General features: G+C 37.1%; 4 protein-coding genes across 5 annotated transcripts; 2 read left to right on the plus strand and 2 right to left on the minus strand.

The window, feature by feature from the left end:
• Positions 1–902: 902 nt before the first annotated feature.
• Positions 903–2,523, minus strand: LOC108991531. 2 transcript variants are annotated; one of them, XR_004802639.1, is made up of 3 exons: positions 2,181–2,523; positions 2,020–2,088; positions 903–1,202 (listed from the first exon to the last, which is right to left on the minus strand). XR_004802639.1 is itself a non-coding variant. In XM_035695284.1 (3 exons), exons 1-3 carry the CDS (start codon positions 2,420–2,422, stop codon positions 1,198–1,200), a joined length of 321 nt encoding a protein of 106 aa, XP_035551177.1. In that variant the 5' UTR covers positions 2,423–2,523; the 3' UTR covers positions 903–1,197. The 2 variants fall into 2 exon arrangements, 1 of the variants encoding a protein (XP_035551177.1); XM_035695284.1 differs by having other exon boundaries at positions 2,020–2,093.
• Positions 2,524–3,991: 1,468 nt separating this feature from the next.
• LOC108991530 (protein FAR1-RELATED SEQUENCE 5-like) lies at positions 3,992–4,519 on the minus strand. The gene has a single exon (XM_018965810.1). It carries the CDS (start codon positions 4,517–4,519, stop codon positions 3,992–3,994), a length of 528 nt encoding a protein of 175 aa, XP_018821355.1.
• A 4,821-nt stretch (positions 4,520–9,340) lies between these two features.
• Positions 9,341–16,802, plus strand: LOC108991537 (probable galacturonosyltransferase 14). The gene is made up of 6 exons (XM_018965824.2): positions 9,341–9,983; positions 10,863–10,918; positions 11,044–11,199; positions 13,355–13,945; positions 14,945–15,247; positions 15,843–16,802. Exons 1-6 carry the CDS (start codon positions 9,773–9,775, stop codon positions 16,125–16,127), a joined length of 1,602 nt encoding a protein of 533 aa, XP_018821369.2. The 5' UTR covers positions 9,341–9,772; the 3' UTR covers positions 16,128–16,802.
• A 353-nt stretch (positions 16,803–17,155) lies between these two features.
• On the plus strand, positions 17,156–20,558 carry LOC108991546 (pentatricopeptide repeat-containing protein At3g26782, mitochondrial). The gene is made up of 3 exons (XM_018965845.2): positions 17,156–17,214; positions 17,296–18,243; positions 18,475–20,558. The coding sequence occupies exons 1-3, from the start codon at positions 17,164–17,166 to the stop codon at positions 19,516–19,518; spliced, it is 2,043 nt and encodes a 680-aa protein (XP_018821390.1). The 5' UTR covers positions 17,156–17,163; the 3' UTR covers positions 19,519–20,558.
• Positions 20,559–21,058: the final 500 nt, after the last annotated feature.

Genomic DNA, 21,058 nt, shown 5'->3' on the forward strand with positions numbered 1-21,058 from the left:
CCGCGTTTGGATGGTAAAAATGTTTCATTTCATCTCATTATTATAATTTTTTTATATTTTCATATAAAATATAATAAACAATTCAATTTTTTTAAATTTTAAAATAATAATAATATTAAAAAATAATATTTTACTAATATTTTATTTAATTTTTATTTAAAATCATTTCATCTCATCTCACTGTCTAAACTGCATCTTACTCTTTGTAGTGCTTGGTAATTTGCTTCTCGGCATTAGCATGTTTGAAGATTAGTAGTCCGGAAAGAACTTATGAAGGTTATCCTACAGCTTTTTCAATAATTGATGATTACATGCTTTACAATCTTCTTAAGGAACTAAAAAATAAATAAAAAAACTCTGGGAAAAACGTTTTAGGATATTTAATCTTAATCTCATGGAACTTTCATATAATACTAGAAACTTCAGATGCACACGGTCGAAGACATGCCCCGAGCAGCTTGAAGACATTATTACCTCAACTTTCGTATAAAGGGTGCACAAAGGACTTGGTGATAATGCAGTTGACTGCACGATTGCCCAGCAGAACAAGTAAACAAGCTCAGAAACTGGCCAGACTCCTACAGCGGGGGGGAATGCTCTATGCTTAAAAGGATGTATCCGGCCAAAAGGAAAGAATTTAGAATCTCTAGGGGGATGGAAAGAGCGTTAGGTAATTTGAAGGCTATGGGAGAACAGTTTCCCGGGTGCTTTTCCTTTTAAGAGGGCGTTTTCCTTTATCAGAAAATATAAACGGCAGTCTACTGTGCGCTGCAGTCGCCGCACACTCAATGCATTGAGTGAAAAAAAAATATATATATATATACATGTGTGGTGTGCTGCGGCTCCGGCTGATGCATAGCATAGCTCTTTCCTTTATATGGCATTCACATTCCATCCCGCAAAAAAAAACCCTTTATGGTGCCAAGGGCAGCTGATGAGAGCGGCTAATATGTGCATATGACTGGTTGGGGTTCTTGTAGGGAATAATTGGCCTCTTGGAGAATAATCAATCTGCCAGGGTGAGATATAAGCCTTCACATCATGTCCTGTGCAGTGCCCACACGGCTGCTGCAATGGAGTATCCAGTCCTACAACCCGCCCTAGGTTGTCCATCTCAGGTATGGACCTCAGGTCAAGCATGGCTTTGGTCCACCTTTACTACTTCACCCAAGTAGATGCATCCGAGGTAGGGGTGCATCAACCTGTATATTACATAATAATTGACATCATGCTGCATTTAAATGACTCCAGAAGTAGAAAATCCAAAAAACGCAAGTGAAATCAGAAATTCGTCCTTAAGCAACAAAAAAGTACTATCATAACATAGCAGCAGCAGCAGCAGCAGCAATATGCATGATTCATCAGATCACAATAGCAAAGTCGAGATAGCTCATTCTACAATTAATTGATAGCTCAAAGAAACAAAACTAAAACCATGACCTCCTTAAAAAGGAACTATGAAAAACCATCAGAATTCTCACCAGTCCGCAGCAAACCGTATGGAAGTATGAAACCAACATGAAGATCTGTGTTATCACAAAAAAAAATGAAGATCTGCATTTTGCCAAAGAAAAGTGGAAAAAAGAAGAAAAAGGGTGGGTCTCTAAAGGATGAACTTAAAGAAACAAAGAGCCTGGCAAACAAACAAAGACGGAAAAAAGGGTAATTGCCCAAACACAAGAGCTATCAAATAATCAGAAGGTGACCAAGATTGCAGGACTCTGCACCTCAGAAGATGCACATGGATTTTCTTTTAAGGCTCCAACGAGAAATATTTCCATAGCCCTTGGGAATCAGTGTGGCAAATGAATAACACTATTAACCTTCTAGTTATTTTTTTCAATGCAACGAAACCCATACTGCCGGGACAGAAATCATAAAATTAAATGTTTCAAATTCCTTGAAAGAATACAACTGAAACAGAGAGGCTATAAAATTCATATTGGTCTCTTTAACTTTATCAGTAACGTGACTGAAAAGCGATTGACAACTTAGAAAAACTATGGAAGATAAATAAACCTTCAGTGCAGAGGAATGCCAGTCTCCTATCCAGCAGTACCAGTCCTAGAGGCAATTTTCTGATTTTGACTGTCCTTCAAAAGAGAAGCAAATCTACATATGATTAGAGCAGATAATGATATTTAACGTGAAGCAAAAGCCATTGAAGAAAATAATCTTACCATGAAAGTGTTTGGCCCGAATCTTTCAACCGCAAACAAGTAATACTATCATGGCCAGGGCACTTACAATTAGTGCATAGCCCATCTCTGTTTGATGATTGCTCTGATGCTAAAGCATTACTTTCTTTTAAAGATTCTCGTGTTTTATCTTTCAGGTGTTCGAGGGGAGTTACTAGTGCTGATGAACTGTCCACCTGGCTGGAAATTGTGGTGATCTCATATTGATAACTTGTGCTGGCCATGGTTTCCAGTTTCTTTGCATTGATGGCATTTTTCTTCGCATCAACAATTTTGATCCTGGCCTCTCTTTGGGCATTTAATGCCACTTTAAAACTGTGGTCAGATATCATTCCTTCCTCTGCACATTTTAATAGTTTCCTGATACAAAATATTGTACTGCAACTTCTTGCCTTTATGAGATTTGCCTCGCGTTTTGCCACCGGCCTGAAGATCCAAAATGGCTTCATCCTTGGCATTTCTTGGCCATCTCTTTAAGATATAATGTTGTGGAAGCAAAAAGACGTTTTTTGCTTTAAAAACCACAAGCACGTGACGGCAAAGGACCCCTTCAAATTCAAACATCTTGCAAGTACAACTAGCTACTTGTTCCGCTATATTAATACAAACAAAGTGAACCTTATGTTCTTCATCAAACCTCGCTACCTTGTATGTGCTGGATCCTCCATTCTCTCCACTGAATTTCACAGCAAGTGCAAGAGATTCAAATACTTCATCCTGAAATACTGTAAACAGTTTTCTCAAATAAATGTCTGCTGCTTGCTTTTCCTAAGGAAGCAGCGTCTTTAAAATTGGTTTGGTATAAAAGGTCTCAAACTCTGCCCTTGCTTCTTTCTCATATTGATCCTCTAATGCCTTCTCATATTGCTCTGCAAAATCCTGTAAGGTAGTCCTTGCATTCACATAGCCATCAAAAAGTGTACTCACGCTTGTACGTCGGTGGGTAGCATACAGTCCTGCAAAGAATGTGTCTCTTACATATGTTGAAACCCATAATTTGCGATCGATATAAAGAGATTGAAGCCATTCATCTCCTCTAAGATTGTATTTGTCAAGAATCATTGGCCAAGCAGATTCAAATTCATCAGGTGTCTTGCTCTTGTTCGTACACCTATCAAATTCAACTTGAAATGTTCTAGGCAGTGAGCTATATGTATCTCCCATTTCCCTGGGCATTTTGCTCATGATATGCCACTTGCAATATTGATGCCTTGAGTGTGACAAAACCTGTTCTACTGCTCTACTGATGGCCGAATCATAGTCAGTTATAATTAAGCCAGGTTGCTTGCCAGACATTGCCTCGAGCCAAGTTGTGAAAAGCCAAATGAATGTGGATTCTGTCTCATCTGCAAGCAATGCACAGCCAAACAGCACTGACTGTTCATGATGATTTACTCCAATAAAAGGCACAAATGGCATTTTTATTGGTTCACTTGATAAGTGGTATCAAAGGCTACGACATCAGATAAACAATTGTAAGAAATTCTTGATCTTGTGTCAACCCAGAATACGCTACTTAGCCAATCTTCTTCATCAACCTGTATCGCATAATGAAATGCAGGATCACTAGCTTGCATAACACTAAAAAAACACGAGCAGACATTGGGCATCTATTCCAAATGTGCCCAACCTTCCCTTTCCCATGTACTTGACACTATTCTGTGCAGTAAATACCATTTTTCTACAACTGTAGGAATCTAGTCAAGACATTTGCAGGACTGTTTAAACCCATTTCGGGGGAACCAAAAAAGTTGCTCAAACTTTTACAGGGATCATACTCCTGCTTATGGGACCTAAGAAACTGCTGGAGTCACGAGCTCGTGATTGTGGTTCTTCTCTAGTTTTGCCACATACCATTTCCCATTATCTCGTTTTCTCACCGTCATCAATGCTTTGCAACCTTCCCTTGTGATCGGTCTAACACACCTCCTTTTTGTGTCATCACCCAAAACTACCTTTTTTGCACTCCTCTCTCGACGAAACCCTTCTTTAGAGCAACAAAACTCTCGAGATATAATAGAATTATCTTTCTTCGAACGATAATATGAATTCACACAAATACTAAAACCTGTTTGCTTAGCATACACATTGTAAAAGTTCCTCGCATCATCTTCTGTAGTAAACTCCATCCCCAACATGGGCTCTACAACTCCACCTGCTAAACTCCGACAATATTCAAAATTCACATTATCCTCCTTTGCATCATCCAATACCATTGGAGTTTCAACATCCTCAACGACACAGCATTCATCCCCTCCTTTTTCTAAAGCCACATAAGAGTCCACCCCTTCCTCATCTTCACTAGAAATCCCTTCCTCCATCTTATTTTGTTAGTCCTGTTGCAGATCAAATAACACTGTACACTTCAAATCTAATAGACTGAAAACTCAAACTAATAGATACCCTTTTATTCTCATTCCCATTAGTGGTGTTTTTCGATACAGGATATGATTTCATTATGAGTCCTGCTACTCCAAGCCCTTACTCCACACACCACTTAAGTGTGGTCACTGTAGTGCCAGCATGGTTATTTTTTTTTTTAAGAAAAAAACTCCATAAAACACAGCAGCTCTCCCCCCGCAAAACACAAATTCTCCCACGCAGAACGGCTTCTTCCGTACGCTCATCTCCAATCTATGAAATTTCTTAGATTGCCTATCGAAATGGTTTTCTAACGGGACCAGATTTAATCATTGCATTCTTTAAACTGAAAAATCCACAAAATGGGATAAGCATGTGTCTGCCGAGAGAGAGAGATTCTGACTCGAAGAGAGTGAACAGACCTGGAAAACAGCCGAAAATCAGCCGTAACTGCCGTTGAGAACTTGCAGTTTGAAGAACAATGGGGGAGAGGGGGGAGAGAGAGAGTAAGCCCTTTCTTGATTTTGTCTTAAACCGCCGGTTTATTCTCAGAGTCTTCATCAGACATGGTTGGCCAAGTAATGAAGGTACGTGGTGTGTTCTTAGCAGAATTTGTCTTGCATTATTCATTCTGCTCAAAACTAACAACATTCTGCTGTGACACCGAACAAAGAACTTTGTGGGCATTAAGAAAAATGTTGTATTTTCCGAAGGATTAATAAAATTTAAATTTTTATTCTTAGTAATAATTTGTTTTAGGGTTATTAAACAAACACCATCTTATTAGCAGAGTAAGATAATGCTGTTTTAATATAGTTTCTAACCTTTTCCTAACAACAAAAGTGTAGTTTTTAAGATTCATATACAAATATAAAAGAAGCTAAAACAACCTATGTCTTTGCTCTCACATGCATCTTTAAGAGGATCATGCCAATAATCTGTTTAGATGACAAAACATGTCAGTTTTGCAAGGTTCCTAGTCTTTTTATTTTTTGGTAATCATGGTTTGTGTTGAGGTGAAAATAAAAAGTTGGGTAAAAATTCATTCTAGTAGATGTCTTATTATAAAAATATAGTATCTATTGTAGTTTTTAGGCTGTGCTTGATAAGTGAAGTAATCTCAGACTATTTTATTATTATTTACTATTATTTACAAACTATTGACTACATTTTTACTACTATTCGTATATCATCTAAAATCACCTCAATATCTAAACGTAGCTTTAACTTGTTCATAGTGAGAAAGCTGCTCAATCAATAGGATGCAAGGTTCATCCAAGCCATGGTTTTTTTACCCTAATATATTTTTTTCAAGCATCTTTTTCCTGTTTTTTTTTTAAGAAAGAGGGTGGATCCATCCAGTGTTCAAGAAAAACCGTGATTACAATAAGCATATGCATATTTTACTCAATCAATGAATATACTTTGATCAAATAGATAGTTAGAAACACCATGAAGCTGCAAAAAAATCCCTCATATGTACTGATTGCTACATAAACTTCATTCATTAAACCCATATACTGCATGCTCTTTAGAATAAAGCTAAAATTAGGAAATCTGAGTTTGGAACATGAAAAAACAGATTGCAAAGAAAGTGGAGGTAGTGCCTACTGGGACTTTGAGTCCCTTTTTCCATGTACTAGCCTACTGATGATGATGGTTATTTGACCTTGTATCTTTAGAAAAAGACATCCATCCCAGCAGCTATTTTTTCAAGCCTTGTCTCCTACTCACTGCTACATGTCATGTGCCATTACTTTTTGGGATTAGAGTTATGCTTTTGGATGGACCCGCAGCAGCATATTTCTGTGCAGGATTACATGTGTGTTTATGAGTGAGGGAAGGAAGCCAAGGCCAGCCGACAGTGCCTATTTAACTGCACTAAATGGGTGGGTAAAGCCAACCATTTTCATGCTATAATGCTAATATAAAAGGTGATCAATGTAATCTCTGGCTTCAATTGGGCTAATATCAAAACTCTGGGAAGTACTGCTGGAAGTATCTAAATGGGAAGAATATCAGACTCGTACAATGAAGTTTTAAACTGGAATCAGTCTTAATCATGGGTCTAAAGTTTCTGTTAAAAGCAGTTCCATTGCTAATCATTCTGAAAAGAAGAACAAGAGAAAGGCATCTGAAATTGTCAAACACTTTTTAGAGATCTTTGTGACTGCTTGCACAACAAAAATGTACCTCATGTATTTGCAAAACATCGACCTTTCTCCGTCTAAGACTGTGGAGTTAGACGGGATAGTCGATATCATCGCCATTTCACTTGAAATTGACAGCACTGATCATTTCACTGCAATGACATAAACACAAACTTGATTGTCAAACAGATTACTTTCTCCAAAATTATGTACAGATAGATATAAACATCTCATGCTATAGTTGCAATGAAGGTGGAACTTGCACGCACAAGCCACCAGCACCTATGCTGGTTTGGTTACACAAAATTAAATCATCTCATTTCATCTCATATAATCTTTACAACTTTTTCAAATTCATACACAAAATATAAGAAACAATTCAACTTTTTCAAATTCTAAAACAAAAATAATATAAAAAATTTATATTATAACAAAATTTTATTTAACTTTCAACAAAAGATCTCATTTCATTTGAACTGCGTGACCAAACGAGAGCTCATAATTGAGATGAATTATTAGTTTACACAATGTTCTAAAAAAGTCCAGTGGGCCACAAAATTAGCATATTCATCTTGCTAACCACTCCTGCTCTGTCCAGCACATTACATTTTAGTGTAGTGGCAGCAGGAATCAAACTTCTCCCATGTGGAGGTTGCATCAAACGAAAAGACTTGAATGGCTTTTATACTACTTGGTCTCCCCATTGTATCATGCTACATGTGGTATCAACTTTCCATGCATTGCTTAACCTTATCGTCGACCGTCAAAAAGCACATTTCATTAAGATTTCACGGTCAAGATTAGCAAATTTTCACCACCTTAATTAAAGATCAGATCTTTACGAAAAGGTGTTGTTTATTTGGTTCCTTCTGGTTTTGGGCTGCAATTTTACCTAGTAGGAAGAAAGGGTTCCAATCAAGGAGGCTCTGTATCTTGCACAACAAGACCAGAAACACTCATCATAGATGATCAGAAGGGACAAACACATTGTACAAACTTTCTTGAGAATTTCTCCAGATACTGTTTGTTTAATCTGTTTTTTGTGTGCTGCATTTTGGTGGGTCTCTTGAATATTAATGCATATTTTACTTGGGAAAACAACAACCCCAATCACACACTGACTCTGTACATGAGTCTTTTTCAAAGTGTTTGGCAGATTGAAATGTCATATACTGTTGAGGATGGGGCGGTCCAACTAGTTGGAGCAATGACTCTGTTGTACTGCAACAAGGTTGATTTAATTCCTGACAGGGATGGTAGACTTGCAGCCCTCCTCTCGATTTCATTGGGCCACTTCACAAAACGACGCACTGAATAATAGACAAAAAAAAATCAAAAAAATCAAAATGAACACCTTCCTTCACCTTGTAACATGCAATTTATCCCTACATTTTTACTCCAATAAATTTATGCTCTTGTCTTACGATATTTAATATTATATATGTAAAGGTTTTGAACAATATGGCCATCACATTGACAATTAATGTTTTATCGTCAAATGTTATACGAGAATTGTTACACAATATATACATAAAAATAAATTCATAAAAGTAAACTTATAAATTGACGGGACTTCATGTAACTCGTTACATCTACTTTATAATAAAAGTAATTTTACAATCTAATGAATCACATCAGATCACGTCAGTTTATGAAATTATTTTTGTGTAATCTATTTGTAGTTGAAGTATTTCTCTTATTATATACAATTGAAAAAAATCCAAATTCAAATTTGAATGAATTAACAATAAGCAAGCAAGATTAGCCTTGGTATTAGGCTGAAAGTAACTTACATTCAGCTAGACTCTCCTAGTCCTATCCCATGACCCTACTCAATACCCTAAACTTGTTCAAAGATGGTAAAAATCTTGACCTCAATATGTTATATTTAGATAGTAAGAAATTTGATAGAAGTATAGGAATAGGGAATTTGTGATGGTGACCCCTACCTCTAGTAACTCTAGTTCGACATTATTTGCATGGAGAGATAGATTTCTATAATTCAGATAGAAATTTATAAGAAAACTTGATTCTATATTGAGTTATGCTACATATAAATCTCACATTCTGTACACCACTTAAAAAATATATAATTTTACTCTTTTATCTAAATATTTTATATTTTATAAAACATGAGGATAAAAGAATAAATTCATATACTTTTAAATAGTGTGCATGAATATGAGGCTTATATATATAATTTTTCTTCTATATTTATATCCCATGCAAACTACAAACTTCACCACTGCCCAAAGAGATAAACAATATTAACTAAAATTAACTACCCCTCTTATCCACATAATCCCCTAAGCTAGCCCATAAACATAGGACACATCCAAATTTAGCTTTAAAATACAAAAGAACCCCACTTCTTCTGTCCCATTGTCTACCCTAACCTCGGGTCAAACATCCCGGCCACCACAGGTCTCTCTCACTAAACCCAATCACATCTCTCTCTCTCTCTCTAGAGCGACACGGTTTTGAGTCTTGACCCCAATGTTTTTGCGTGTAGTATTATAATATTATATTTAAATTAACAATGTCTCAGGTATTAATTAATTTAATGAATGGAAATCTTATCAATTATTCTTTATTTATTGGGAAAATGAAATTTATTCGATCGGACGGCGATCCACCAATGAAAACGCCCGTCACATACTAAGAAAGAAAGAAAGAAAAATCAAGAAAAAAAAGAGAGAAAGAGAGACCCGTATTTTCTCTTTCTTCCCCGTACCCCTGTATCTTCCTCCCCGTGTGAAGCACTCTTTGATTCATGGAAGAAAAAGCTGGTCCAAACCCAGGAGCCCGATTTGGTTGTTTGTATCAATAAGTGAACCATTTGCTAATCTTCCAATGCGGTCTTGTAGAATACCAACAAGAAACAGAGACTCGAGCGGAAAAACTCAGAGAAATAGATCTGAATTTAGTCGAAGTCGGTGCGTGATAGGATCTGATGTTGAGGATTTTGAGGCCATTGGTGGAGGTGGGTTCATCGAGTCGGGTCGGTTCTGATATTGGTAGGAGCGTGGTTTTCGGTGCGGTGGTGGGGCTGCATAGACGACGATGCAGCTTCACTTCTCGCCTAGCATGAAAAGCATCACGATATCCAGCAGCAATGGGTTTATTGATTTGATGAAGATCAAAGTCGCAGCTCGCCACTTCTCCTATCGGACCCTCTTCCACACCATTCTGATCCTCGCTTTCTTGTTGCCCTTTGTCTTCATTCTCACGGCTGTTGTTACACTTGAAGGTGTCAACAAGTGTTCCTCATTTGGTACTCTATTTTATCAACTCTTCATTCATTTGCATTTCCAATCTTGGTCCAATTCTTTAACATATTGGCTTGGTCACGATAGTCTGTGATAGATCTTGATGTGGACTGGGTTGTTTTATTATGCCCATGTGGTGATCTATATATGCGATTAATTGTTTGAGTTGAATTACGTTGTGGTGTTACCCCCATGCGGTGCATGTTTTTCATGTCGATTTTTTTTTTTTTTTTTGGCTCAGTTATGAGATTGGTTTTGTTAATTGATTGGATTAATTGAATTGGATTGGTTTCTTGGATGGATTGGTGTCGTCGAAATTGGTTGATCTCATATTTGATGATGCCAAAAGTTATGTTGGGTCATCTCTTTTTCTGGGTTTCTCTTATTTTTTTGATTGGATTTGACTATAAAGTGAGAGTTCATGTACTTGTACAATATTTTATTAAGTTCTTGGATTACTGGTGCATGTTCAAGCATTATGTGATCTTAGTATTTGAAATTAGTTGTTCATTATGTTTCTCTGAGTTCATAATATCCTTTCTATTTTTGCTAGCATCAACTATACTATTTGCTAAATGCTGACAGCTAAAATGTGGTTCTTTCATGATTCATTTTTTCAATGTTGCCTCTTTTTTATTATTACGGTAAATATAATTTGGATATATATTGTAGAGTGTAAGTTTTTATATAGTTCCATTGTGTTTGCGTTCTCTGGACTGATTGTAGTATCCATATGGTAGTCAGATAAGGGATTAGTTATCAATAAAATAACTTATTACTTATCAAAAAAAAAAAGTCAGATAAGGGATTAGAATTTTTTTTCTTATCAATAGCATTCCGTCTTTGGTGGACCCATGACTTTATTCTCACTCTTTGTGCTTCAGATTGTTTAGGCAGGCGTTTGGGACCTAGGTTTCTGGGAAGGGTTGATGATTCAGGAGTAAGTAACTTTTTCTTGAAACTGTAATTTTATATTAAATCTTTCACGAAAAATTCAATTGCTCTTTCATGCCTACAATGCTTATTAACTTATGCTGGATTTTTGGTGTGGTGATGGTGCTGCAGAGACTGGTTAGAGACTTTTACAAGATTCTTAACCAAGTGAACACTGAGGAAACCCCACATGGTCTAAAGCTGCCAGATTCATTTAGTCAACTTGTTTCCGAAATGAAGAACAGCCATTATGATGCAAGGACCTTTGCTTTCATGTTAAAGGCAATGGTATGTTGCGTGTGACCTATATAAAATGTGTCCAGATAATATATTATTGATAGCAAGGGCTTTGATGAAAAATGAAGTCTTCATGCATTGTTATTTTTAATCTCACAATTTGTTATGCTTTATCAATTCTGAGCCGTCAAAACCATTTAAGATGATTAATTGAAATCCTAGTCTTTGTACAAGATAGCTCCTTTGGTATCATTCATAACAGTTTTTTCGATTGTAAACCCTAGCTAGGTGTTTCTCATGTATATTACCTGTGTACCTGGGCTTTGCCTTTTTCTATTAATAAAATTTCTATGATTACCTATAAAAAAAAAAAAATCATTCATAACAGTTTTGAAACTCTCTTTGGAGAAGGATTCTTATTTGCGACAGTTTGCTCTAATGGTATTCATTCTCTTTAATTAAGGAGAATGCAAAGAATAAAAAAGGATTAGGTGAGGTTTATGAGAAAGTCCCCTCCCCCCTTACTGCTCTCATTTCATGACCATAAGGTTTTGACTTTAGTGGACATCCGAAACATTAAAAAACAGAATCTCAGCAACTGCTGTCTGAAGTGGAATTCTTTGTGCATTTCTTTCTTAATTTAACCCTTCTAGCATTGCAAGTTGGTTGCATAAAAGCACATGAACATGTTCATGCTGGGAGACTTGATTTCTTTCTATTGATCCCATTCATAGAATATAAAAAAGTGATAGTTGCTTCAAAAAAATGAAGTGATAGTACGATTTGCGTGATTTAAATCAAGTTAATGGGAGTTGTTTTGCATACATGATTAGACTATTTGTGAGGATAAATCTGTTAGTTCTGGACAAGTTTTATGAGACTGTTTGATCGACAAATATAGCTTCTACAAAGTGCGAAATGGCTTTCAAAGCACTTATTTGACGTCTGTCTATTTTTCTTGAGTGTTTGGCTAGGTGTTTGTATGGTTGTCATAGTTAGTGAAAGCTCAAAGGTGGTTTTTTTTTTTTTTTTTTTTCCATATGATGTGATTGCTACCTATGAATCTTGAGTGTCTCAATTCCTACAGATGATTGCACCAAGATAAAGCAATCTTTCTATTTTTCTTGGTCGTTGATCACTGCTGACCTTTTGTTTGCTCCTACCTAGTTTCATTTAATTTCATATGTGGTCTTGTGTATTTATCCCATTTATATTGTCTGAAGGTATCTTGCAAGAGTTTTAACTTAGCATTTGTACTTGCTGGAGTCCCAAGATTAGTTCCATGCTGTTAGTGAAGCACAGTATTTAATCTTTACCTTTTGAGCTCAGCCTATTAATCTGTACCCCAACTCTGTTGTGGTGATGCAACTTTGATGTGAAGTTTATTGCAGTTGGAAACTCTATTTTTTTCCCTTCTATTGCTTCATGTTAGTTATCTTCAACTCCTTGTTTCTTCAGGCAGTCGTGATAGATTTTAATGGACTATGTGTCCATGACTTTTTGTATCGGTTGTAAATCCTAGATAGGTATTTCTCTTGTATACGTCACGGGTACTTGGGCTATACCTATTGCTTTCATATTTAAAGGTTATCTGCAGCATCTGTCCAACAGTTTGACAGTATAATCCTCTGGTGCTTATTTTTGTTAGTTTATTACTTGTTAGGACTCTGTTATGTTTTTACTTTGCCATTACAAACATTCTGAATTTCTTTTCTCTTATCTACAATTGTCTCTTTGCTTAGTAAAAACGCAAGATATTGTCGTGTTGGACGCATTCGAGGATATGTTATCTTTCAAAGCTTTAAGTTGGTTTCATCCCAAGTTCTCTTGTCTGTATGTTTTTCTTCGATGTTCAAACACTTCTATTCATTTAAAAAAAATGTAAGGAGGCTTTATTTAAAAAGTACCTTTTATGCATGTTTTATTTGATACTGAATTACTTGTCTTTGTTGGAGCTTAATGATATAAAAATGAATTCTTTACATATCTTTGCTGGAGGTTAAAGATTGCTTCTGTGGTACTAAACTTGTTGGATGTTGTCATAGGAATTACGAAGGGATGTTTGCCGTTGGAGAGGGAGGGGGAGAGAGAGAGAGAGAGAGAGAGAGAGAGAGAGCACCTTCAAATCCTTTTCCTATCCCTCCTCCCCATATGAAATGTTAAGTTTTTAGCACAATTTCTACTAACATCGTGTTTTTATGTGCAGATGGAGAAATTTGAAAGGGACATTAGGGAGTCTAAATTTACGGAGCTGATGAACAAACACTTTGCTGCTAGTTCCATACCAAAAGGGATCTACTGTCTGTCTCTTCGTTTGACTGATGAATATTCCTCAAATGCCCATGCACGCAAACAGTTGCCTCCTCCAGAGCTACTCCCTGTGCTCTCTGACAACTCCTATCACCACTTTATCCTGTCAACTGATAACATTTTGGCTGCTTCAGTGGTAGTTGCTTCTACTGTCCAGTCATCTCTAAAACCTGAAAAAATTGTCTTCCATGTCATCACCGACAAGAAAACTTATGCGGGTATGCACTCATGGTTTGCATTAAACCCCGTCTTCCCAGCTATTGTTGAAGTGAAAGGTGTTCACCAGTTTGACTGGTTGACAAGAGAAAATGTTCCCGTACTTGAAGCTGTAGAGAACCAAAATGGGATCAGGAATTACTATCATGGTAATCATATTGCAGGGGCCAATTTCAGTGATACAACTCCAAGAACATTTGCTTCAAAATTGCAAGCTAGAAGTCCAAAGTATATATCCTTACTCAACCATCTTCGTATATATATACCAGAGGTAATAGCATTTGATTTGAGACTGTTGTTTTCCTTTATTTGGTTTCTGGAGATCTAAATCTATTTACTGTAGGAAAAAAGAACAAGTAAAAAAATAATGCCGATGCTTGATATCATAGGCAGTTCATGCTTTGTATGGTTGCTCTGACAGCCCCCAGGGTAGTAATGCTAGGGGATTTTTCTCTCACCTGTAAACCCCTATTCCAAAGTAATGGTGAAAAACATGTCTTATGAGTAATGACAAGAACTTCATTTTCTTGGATGAGAAAGATTAGGTGCATCACTGGGAATGTGGGCTGTCAGCTTTGTCCGAGACAAATATGCTTAAGCAAATTGTTTCATCAGTCCTAGAATATTGGATGCTTCAGATTATTTGTTGAATTTATATTGACAGGGATGACTTCATATTACCGAATTGGCCTGACTTCTTTCAAATACCACTATGTCCAATGAAAGTATGAAGTAATTTGTCGATGGGAGACAAGTATGGAAAAAGAACTCATGGAATTCTTAGTTTGGGTGGATATTTGTAATAGGGAAAGAAAATGTATTTCTTCTACAGCATGATTATGTGGGTCTGTTGAAGTAGTTTCAATGTAAATTATTGGCTTCCCATCTAAGTACTTTTGCACTCAGCTATCTCTGAATTAGGTGCTGTCTAGGAATCAAGGGCAAGCTTTATTTAAGAGAGAATGTAGAGTGAATCGAAAGCCTACCATAACTGTTCTTGGTCTGGGGGCTTTCTCGACCTTATCAATTATGTTCAAAGTTGAGAAGGGACATGGAGACTATATCACCCAGTGAAATAGGATCTTTGGCAATCCATGTACACTTGGAACATTGAAAAAGTAACGTTTAAAAAAAAATGTAACATTACACCCCTGAAATTGGCATTGGATATATTTTATTTTTGTTTTGGATAAATTTTCTCTCTTTCGTTCACCTTTTGTTCCTTTTCTTTTAATTCCAAACTAAGGATGCTGATTGTGTATATGAACAGCTCTTTCCAAACCTCGATAAGGTCGTCTTTTTAGATGATGATGTTGTGATTCAGCGTGATTTGTCTCCACTTTGGGAAATTGACCTTGGGGGAAAGGTTAATGGAGCTGTTGAAACTTGCAAAGGTGAAGATGAGTGGGTCATGTCTAAGCATTTCAGGAACTACTTCAATTTTTCCCATCCTCTTATAGCAAAGAATTTGGACGCTGATGAATGCGCATGGGCTTATGGGATGAATATCTTTGATCTTAGCACTTGGAGGAAGACAAATATACGAGAAACATACCATTCTTGGTTGAGAGAGGTAAACCTAAGTATTCCATTTTCTTGCAAACAACTTATATTTGTGTTATAAATATCTGTGTACACACCTGATTTTTATTTTTTCATTTCTTCCCTCCTATTATGATTATTATTAATAGGAAATTCTATCTGGCAGGAGTGTCTATTTCTTATCCATTGTTGCTAACTTTTTTTATGTTCCCTTTAGCCTTTGGGGTTAGAAAAGGGATGAAGATTTATCCTTGATACTGTTTTTGCAGATATTCTAATTAATAAAGTATAGGGGTGCATCCTTTTCAGACAACTTTAGGTCATTACAATCTTCTAGATTTGGTGAAATCGCAGCCCGTTTGCTTTGAAGTCACTTCAACTATCAAAATGTCAAGCTTTTGACCAATTCTATCCCCCTCATTAGGAAATATACTAGTGGGATGACAATGTATCAAGGAAGTCTGATGTTTTGATATGGACCTAAATTTTTATTTGAATTAAAGTGTTGGTTTCTTTTTTTGGGTTTTATTGTTGATTGGATTTCATAGAAGTTGCAAAGTTTTATCTTGATTTAATTTAAGGAACAGATGCGGTTTTAACTCTGATTCTGGGTTCTTCTGTGGCAGAATCTAAAGTCAAATATGACAATGTGGAAACTTGGGACCTTACCACCTGCTTTGATTGCATTTAAAGGTCATGTTTTCCCAATTGATCCATCATGGCACATGCTTGGCCTGGGCTATCAGAATAACACCAACATTGAGAGTGTGAAAAAAGCTGCAGTTATCCACTATAATGGCCAGTCGAAACCATGGTTGCAGATTGGCTTTGAGCATCTCCGACCATTTTGGACCAAGTACGTCAATTACTCCAATGATTTTATAAGAAATTGCCACATCTTGGAATCATAGTTTAATCAACTAGAGGAGCTATAGACGGGAGGCATGGGGCAGGAAAAGATTCGAGTGTTACTGGTTTCATAAAAAGTCTTTTGTGGCTCGAAATTCTTTTCCACATATATTTGGGAAGACTAGCAGGAAATTGGCTGGAAGGGCAAACCTTTCAAGGCCAAGATTTGCTCTCATTTGCAGACAAGGAACAGCGTCACTGGCACGGCATGAGATTCATTCTTTCAATCTGTAACATAGCAATCCGACCTTTATTTTTTGGCTAAGAAAAGGATACTATTATTGGTCTTCCACCAGGGGAGTATCACCTGATTGATTTCTCACAGCATATTTTGAAATAAAGTGAAAGTATACAAAATTCAGTACATGAATGCTGTGGTGTTGACATGGAAGAGGAAGGCGAGGACAGATGTGAGGCTCCCCCCCCACCAAACTAGCCCAGAAATGTTTCTTTGCCTTTGTTATTTCATCTTTTCATGTTTTCACTGTTGTTTAGTACCCATTTTTCCTATTTCATTGATATCATTACGGTGAATTTTAGTGGTAGGTCACGAGATTGCTGTTACAGGTCCCATGCAAATGGGAACTCTCTTGGGTTATATATATCGGTACTTGTTTTGTACGATTAACGAGAGACATTGAAATGTGCAGAAGATTCTTTTCCCAAGCTTTCTTCCATCTCTCTCTTTTATGATAGTTTGTTGTCTACTAATTTGCATTTATTTTGTTGGTATCCATTAATGTATTCATTCATTATATCAATCAAAGAAATAATTGCATGAAAATATTGATATTCCTCCCTACAATCATTTTACAACTATTGGCCTGTTTGGACACAGATGTTAGATAATCTCATATAATTTTAACTAATAATCTCATTACTATTTACAAATTATGTTAATTCGTTTCATCTCATCTCTATATCCAAACGGGTTCTACTGGTTCGTTAATAATATAAACGTTCTTTTTATTATTATTTAAACTCCATTAGATGTCGTGCGCATGAGATGAGGGGTGTTCCTCATGTTATTTTGATCAAATGACACATTCATTCGTTTCATTCAAACAGAGGTTCTATTCTGATTATACGGTACGAGCCTCAATCTGTATGCTGTATGCGTGCTTTTGTAGTTTGAAAGTCATTTGGTTCACGCGTTATTAATGTTTGTAGGAGGGAATGAAGGTTTTTCCAACTCTCGCTCCCTTTCGATCACATTACTTCTTTGGAAACCTTTACAGACACCACTATTCAACCAACCACAACCTCACAACCTGGTTTAACAAATACGTAGACAAAACGAATGTCTCCTCCTGGAACTCCGTCATCGCCGACTTGGCTCGGGGCGGAGACTCCGTTGAAGCTCTTCGTGCCTTCTCGTCCATGCGAAAGCTCTCTCTCAGACCGGACCGTTCCTCTTTCCCCTGCGCGATCAAATCCTGCTCCGCTTTGTTCGATCTTCATTCAGGCAAGCAAGCCCACCAGCAAGCTCTGGTGTTTGGATTTGATTCAGACATCTTTGTGTCGTCTTCTCTAATTGACATGTACTCCAAATGTGGGGAGTTGAGAGACGCAAGAGCGTTGTTCGATGAAATACCTCGCAGAAATGTGGTGTCTTGGACGTCCATGATCACTGGGTATGTCCAAAACGACGACGCCCACGAGGCCTTATCGCTTTTTAAAAAGTTTTTGATTGAGGAGAGTGAGAATGGGAAATATGGTGAAGGTTATATTGATTCGGTTGCTATGATCCCGGTTCTCTCTGCTTGTTCTCGTTTATCTGTGAAGGGAATTACGGAGGGGGTTCATGGGTTTGTGGTAAAGAAGGGTTTTGAGGCGGATTTGGGTGTTGGGAATACTTTGATGGATGCGTATGCCAAGGGCGGCGAGCTGGGAGTGTCTTGGAAGTTGTTTGACGGGATGGCAGAGAAGGATACGGTTTCTTGGAATTCGATAATTGTGATGTTTGCACAAAATGGGTTGTTCGCAGAAGCTTTGGACGTTTTCAATGGGATGTTAAGGAATGGTGGTGTCAGCCACAATGCGGTGACTTTATCGGCTGTGTTGTTGGCCTGTGCGAACTCGGGGGCTCTGCGAATTGGGACATGCATACATGATCAGGTATTTCTCTTTAGAGTGGTTACCTCTATGTAGACCAAAGTTTTATTGCTCTTGAGAGTTTTGATCTTAACTTCCACTGTTTTGTTTTTTTTCTTTTATAAGTTATAACTTTATTAAGCACGATGTAATAGAACTTCCACTGTTTTGTATACGGCATATGTCAGATCATTATGGATAAATGTTTGTGAGTGCAAGTTTTTAACTTACTCATTGTTCGTCCTTGTATATTAGGTTATAAAAATGGGATTGGAGGACAATGTATTTGTGGGTACCTCTGTTGTTGACATGTATAGCAAATGCGGGAGAGTTGAAATGGCGAGAAATGCATTTGATTGCATGAAGGAGAAGAATGTAAAGTCATGGACTGCCATGATTGCTGGTTATGGAATGCATGGCCGAGCCATAGAAGCTCTGGAAGTCTTCTATAAGATGATTACCGCTGGGATCAAACCAAATTATGTCACTTTTATCTCAGTTCTAGCTGCTTGCAGCCATGCCGGTCTTTTAGGAGAAGGTTGGCATTGGTTTAACTCCATGAACCACGAATTTGGCATAGAACCTGGGGTAGAGCACTACGCATGTATGGTTGATCTTCTTGGGCATGCCGGCCATCTCAACATCGCTTATGATTTGATCAAGGGAATGAAGGTGAGGCCTGACTCTGTGGTCTGGAGTTCCCTTCTTGGGGCTTGTAGATTTCACAAAAACGTTGAGCTGGGTGAGGTTTCTGCTAGAAAATTGTTTGAATTAGACCCAGTTAATTATGGGTATCACGTCTTGCTTTTAAACATATATGCTGATGCTGGAAGGTGGGAAGATGTTGAGAGGATGAAAATACTTATGAAGAATGGTAAACTGGTCAAATCACCTGGATTCAGTTTGGTTGAGCTAAAAGGGAGAGTTCACGTATTTTTGGTTGGAGATAGAGAGCACCCAGAACACGAGAAGATTTACAAGTACTTGGAAAAACTAACCATGAAGCTGCAAGACTTTGGCTATATACCCAATATTACATCAGTTCTTCATGACATCGATGAGGAAGAGAAGGAAATGACGCTTCGAGTTCATAGCGAGAAGCTGGCAGTTGCATTTGCAATTATGAATTCTGCTCCTGGCACATCAATCCAGGTTGTTAAGAGTCTTAGAATCTGTGGTGACTGTCACTCTGTGCTTAAGTTGATTTCCAAGATAGTTCACCGAAAAATTGTGGTTCGAGATTCAAAGCGATTTCATCATTTCCACAATGGCTTGTGTTCTTGTGGGGATTATTTGTGATATTTATGAGATTGAAAAGAATGTTAAGAATATTGCATGCAAGCATATGCCCATTTTTTACTTGATCAAGGGACCTTGAAAAGATATTGTTGAATGAGAGCAGGCACGTTTCTACCAGAAGTCTTGGATAGTGATTACATGTGTGAAGACCCATCCAGGTGCACCCCAGTGATCAAAGAATGGGCTTGGGAGGAGCCGTAGACCCAGACATCTTGGGTTCAATTCCTCACTAAATGTTCCCTCACATTACCTTATACATAGTCCTACCATGTAAGGTTGTATATACGAGGTTTACTTCATGGTATTTGCAATTTTTGATCTTGCTGTAATTAAGGAACAGGTGCGGAGTTAACTTGGATTCCGGGCTCTTCTGTGGCAGAATCTGAAGTCAAACTTGACAATGTGGAAACTTGGGACCCTATCGCCTGTGCTTCGATTGCATTTAAGGGCATGTTTTCCCATTGACCCATCACGGCACATGCATGGCTTGGGCCATCAGAATAGCACCAACATGGATAGTGTGAAACAATCTGCGGTTGTTCACTACAATGGGCAGTCAAACCATGATTGCAGATTGGCTTTGAGCATCTCTAACCATATTGGACCAAGTATGTCAACTACTCCTATGATGTTATAAGGAATTGCCACATCTTGGAATCGTAGTTTAATCATCTAGAGGAGCTATGGACAAGAGGTATAGGGCGGGAAAAGATCCTTGTGTTACAGGTACAAGTCTTTTGTGGCTTGAAATTCTTTTCCGCATTTATTTGGGGAGACAAGCAGAAAATTGGCTGAAAAGGCCAACCTTTCAATGCTAAGATTTGCTCTCAGCTGGCACGGCATGAGATTTCATTCTTTTATTCTGTAACATCGCAATCCGACCTTTTCTTTTTTGGTAAATGTGTATACATTGCAAAAGCTCATTCTTGCCCTATTGTATTTGATTATATCATTCAAAAGAAGCAATTGCATGAGCTCTTTATTCTGTAAAATACAATCATTTGATCAATAACTTAGTTGCACTATTAACATTAGCTCAGTGTCAACCAAACACGATAGTGGGTGGTATATGATAGACGTGCCTGTGGCAGCATCAGCTAAAACCAATTTATCAGATGTGCGTATGAGATAATAAGTGGTGCTCTCTTGTTATTTTATCAAAATAACAAAAATGTATATGCTATAATTTATGTTAAAGAAATTCACGAAATTATCAAGAACCTGATGGCATATAATCCGGTTATTCAAATGAAAAATTTTGGTTCAAAACTGACTCTCTTGTATAAAAAAAAAAAAAAAAAAATTTATGAAATTAGCAAGCGATGCCTTTTATATATTCCGTACGTTTAGATTTTTGTCTCCAATAAAATTTTATTTAATGGTAAGAAATATTAGGTTAGAAAATTGCTTAGTTTATAAAAAAAAAATATTAAAAAAAATCTTACAAATTAATATAATTTTGATACATTATATTTTCAAATATCATAAATAAATTTAACGTGCGTTTATCAATTTTATTACTAAAAATACGTGATCCTTA

The sequence above is a fragment of the Juglans regia genome, chromosome 10 (assembly GCF_001411555.2).
Source record: "Juglans regia cultivar Chandler chromosome 10, Walnut 2.0, whole genome shotgun sequence".
Taxonomy (NCBI): Eukaryota; Viridiplantae; Streptophyta; class Magnoliopsida; order Fagales; family Juglandaceae; genus Juglans; species Juglans regia.

Coding starts and splice junctions, on each gene's coding strand:
- LOC108991531 (XM_035695284.1), bottom strand. CDS start 2,422: ATGGCCAGCACAAGTTATCAATATGAGATCACCACAATTTCCAGCCAG. Junction 2,094..2,180: donor TCGGGCCAAACACTTTCATG/GTAAGATTATTT, acceptor TCTCTTTTGAAG/GACAGTCAAAATCAGAAAAT.
- LOC108991530 (XM_018965810.1), bottom strand. CDS start 4,519: ATGGAGGAAGGGATTTCTAGTGAAGATGAGGAAGGGGTGGACTCTTAT.
- LOC108991537 (XM_018965824.2), top strand. CDS start 9,773: ATGCAGCTTCACTTCTCGCCTAGCATGAAAAGCATCACGATATCCAGC. Junction 9,984..10,862: donor CAACAAGTGTTCCTCATTTG/GTACTCTATTTT, acceptor TTTGTGCTTCAG/ATTGTTTAGGCAGGCGTTTG. Junction 15,248..15,842: donor ACCATTCTTGGTTGAGAGAG/GTAAACCTAAGT, acceptor CTTCTGTGGCAG/AATCTAAAGTCAAATATGAC.
- LOC108991546 (XM_018965845.2), top strand. CDS start 17,164: ATGACACATTCATTCGTTTCATTCAAACAGAGGTTCTATTCTGATTAT. Junction 17,215..17,295: donor GGTTCTATTCTGATTATACG/GTACGAGCCTCA, acceptor TAATGTTTGTAG/GAGGGAATGAAGGTTTTTCC. Junction 18,244..18,474: donor GGACATGCATACATGATCAG/GTATTTCTCTTT, acceptor CTTGTATATTAG/GTTATAAAAATGGGATTGGA.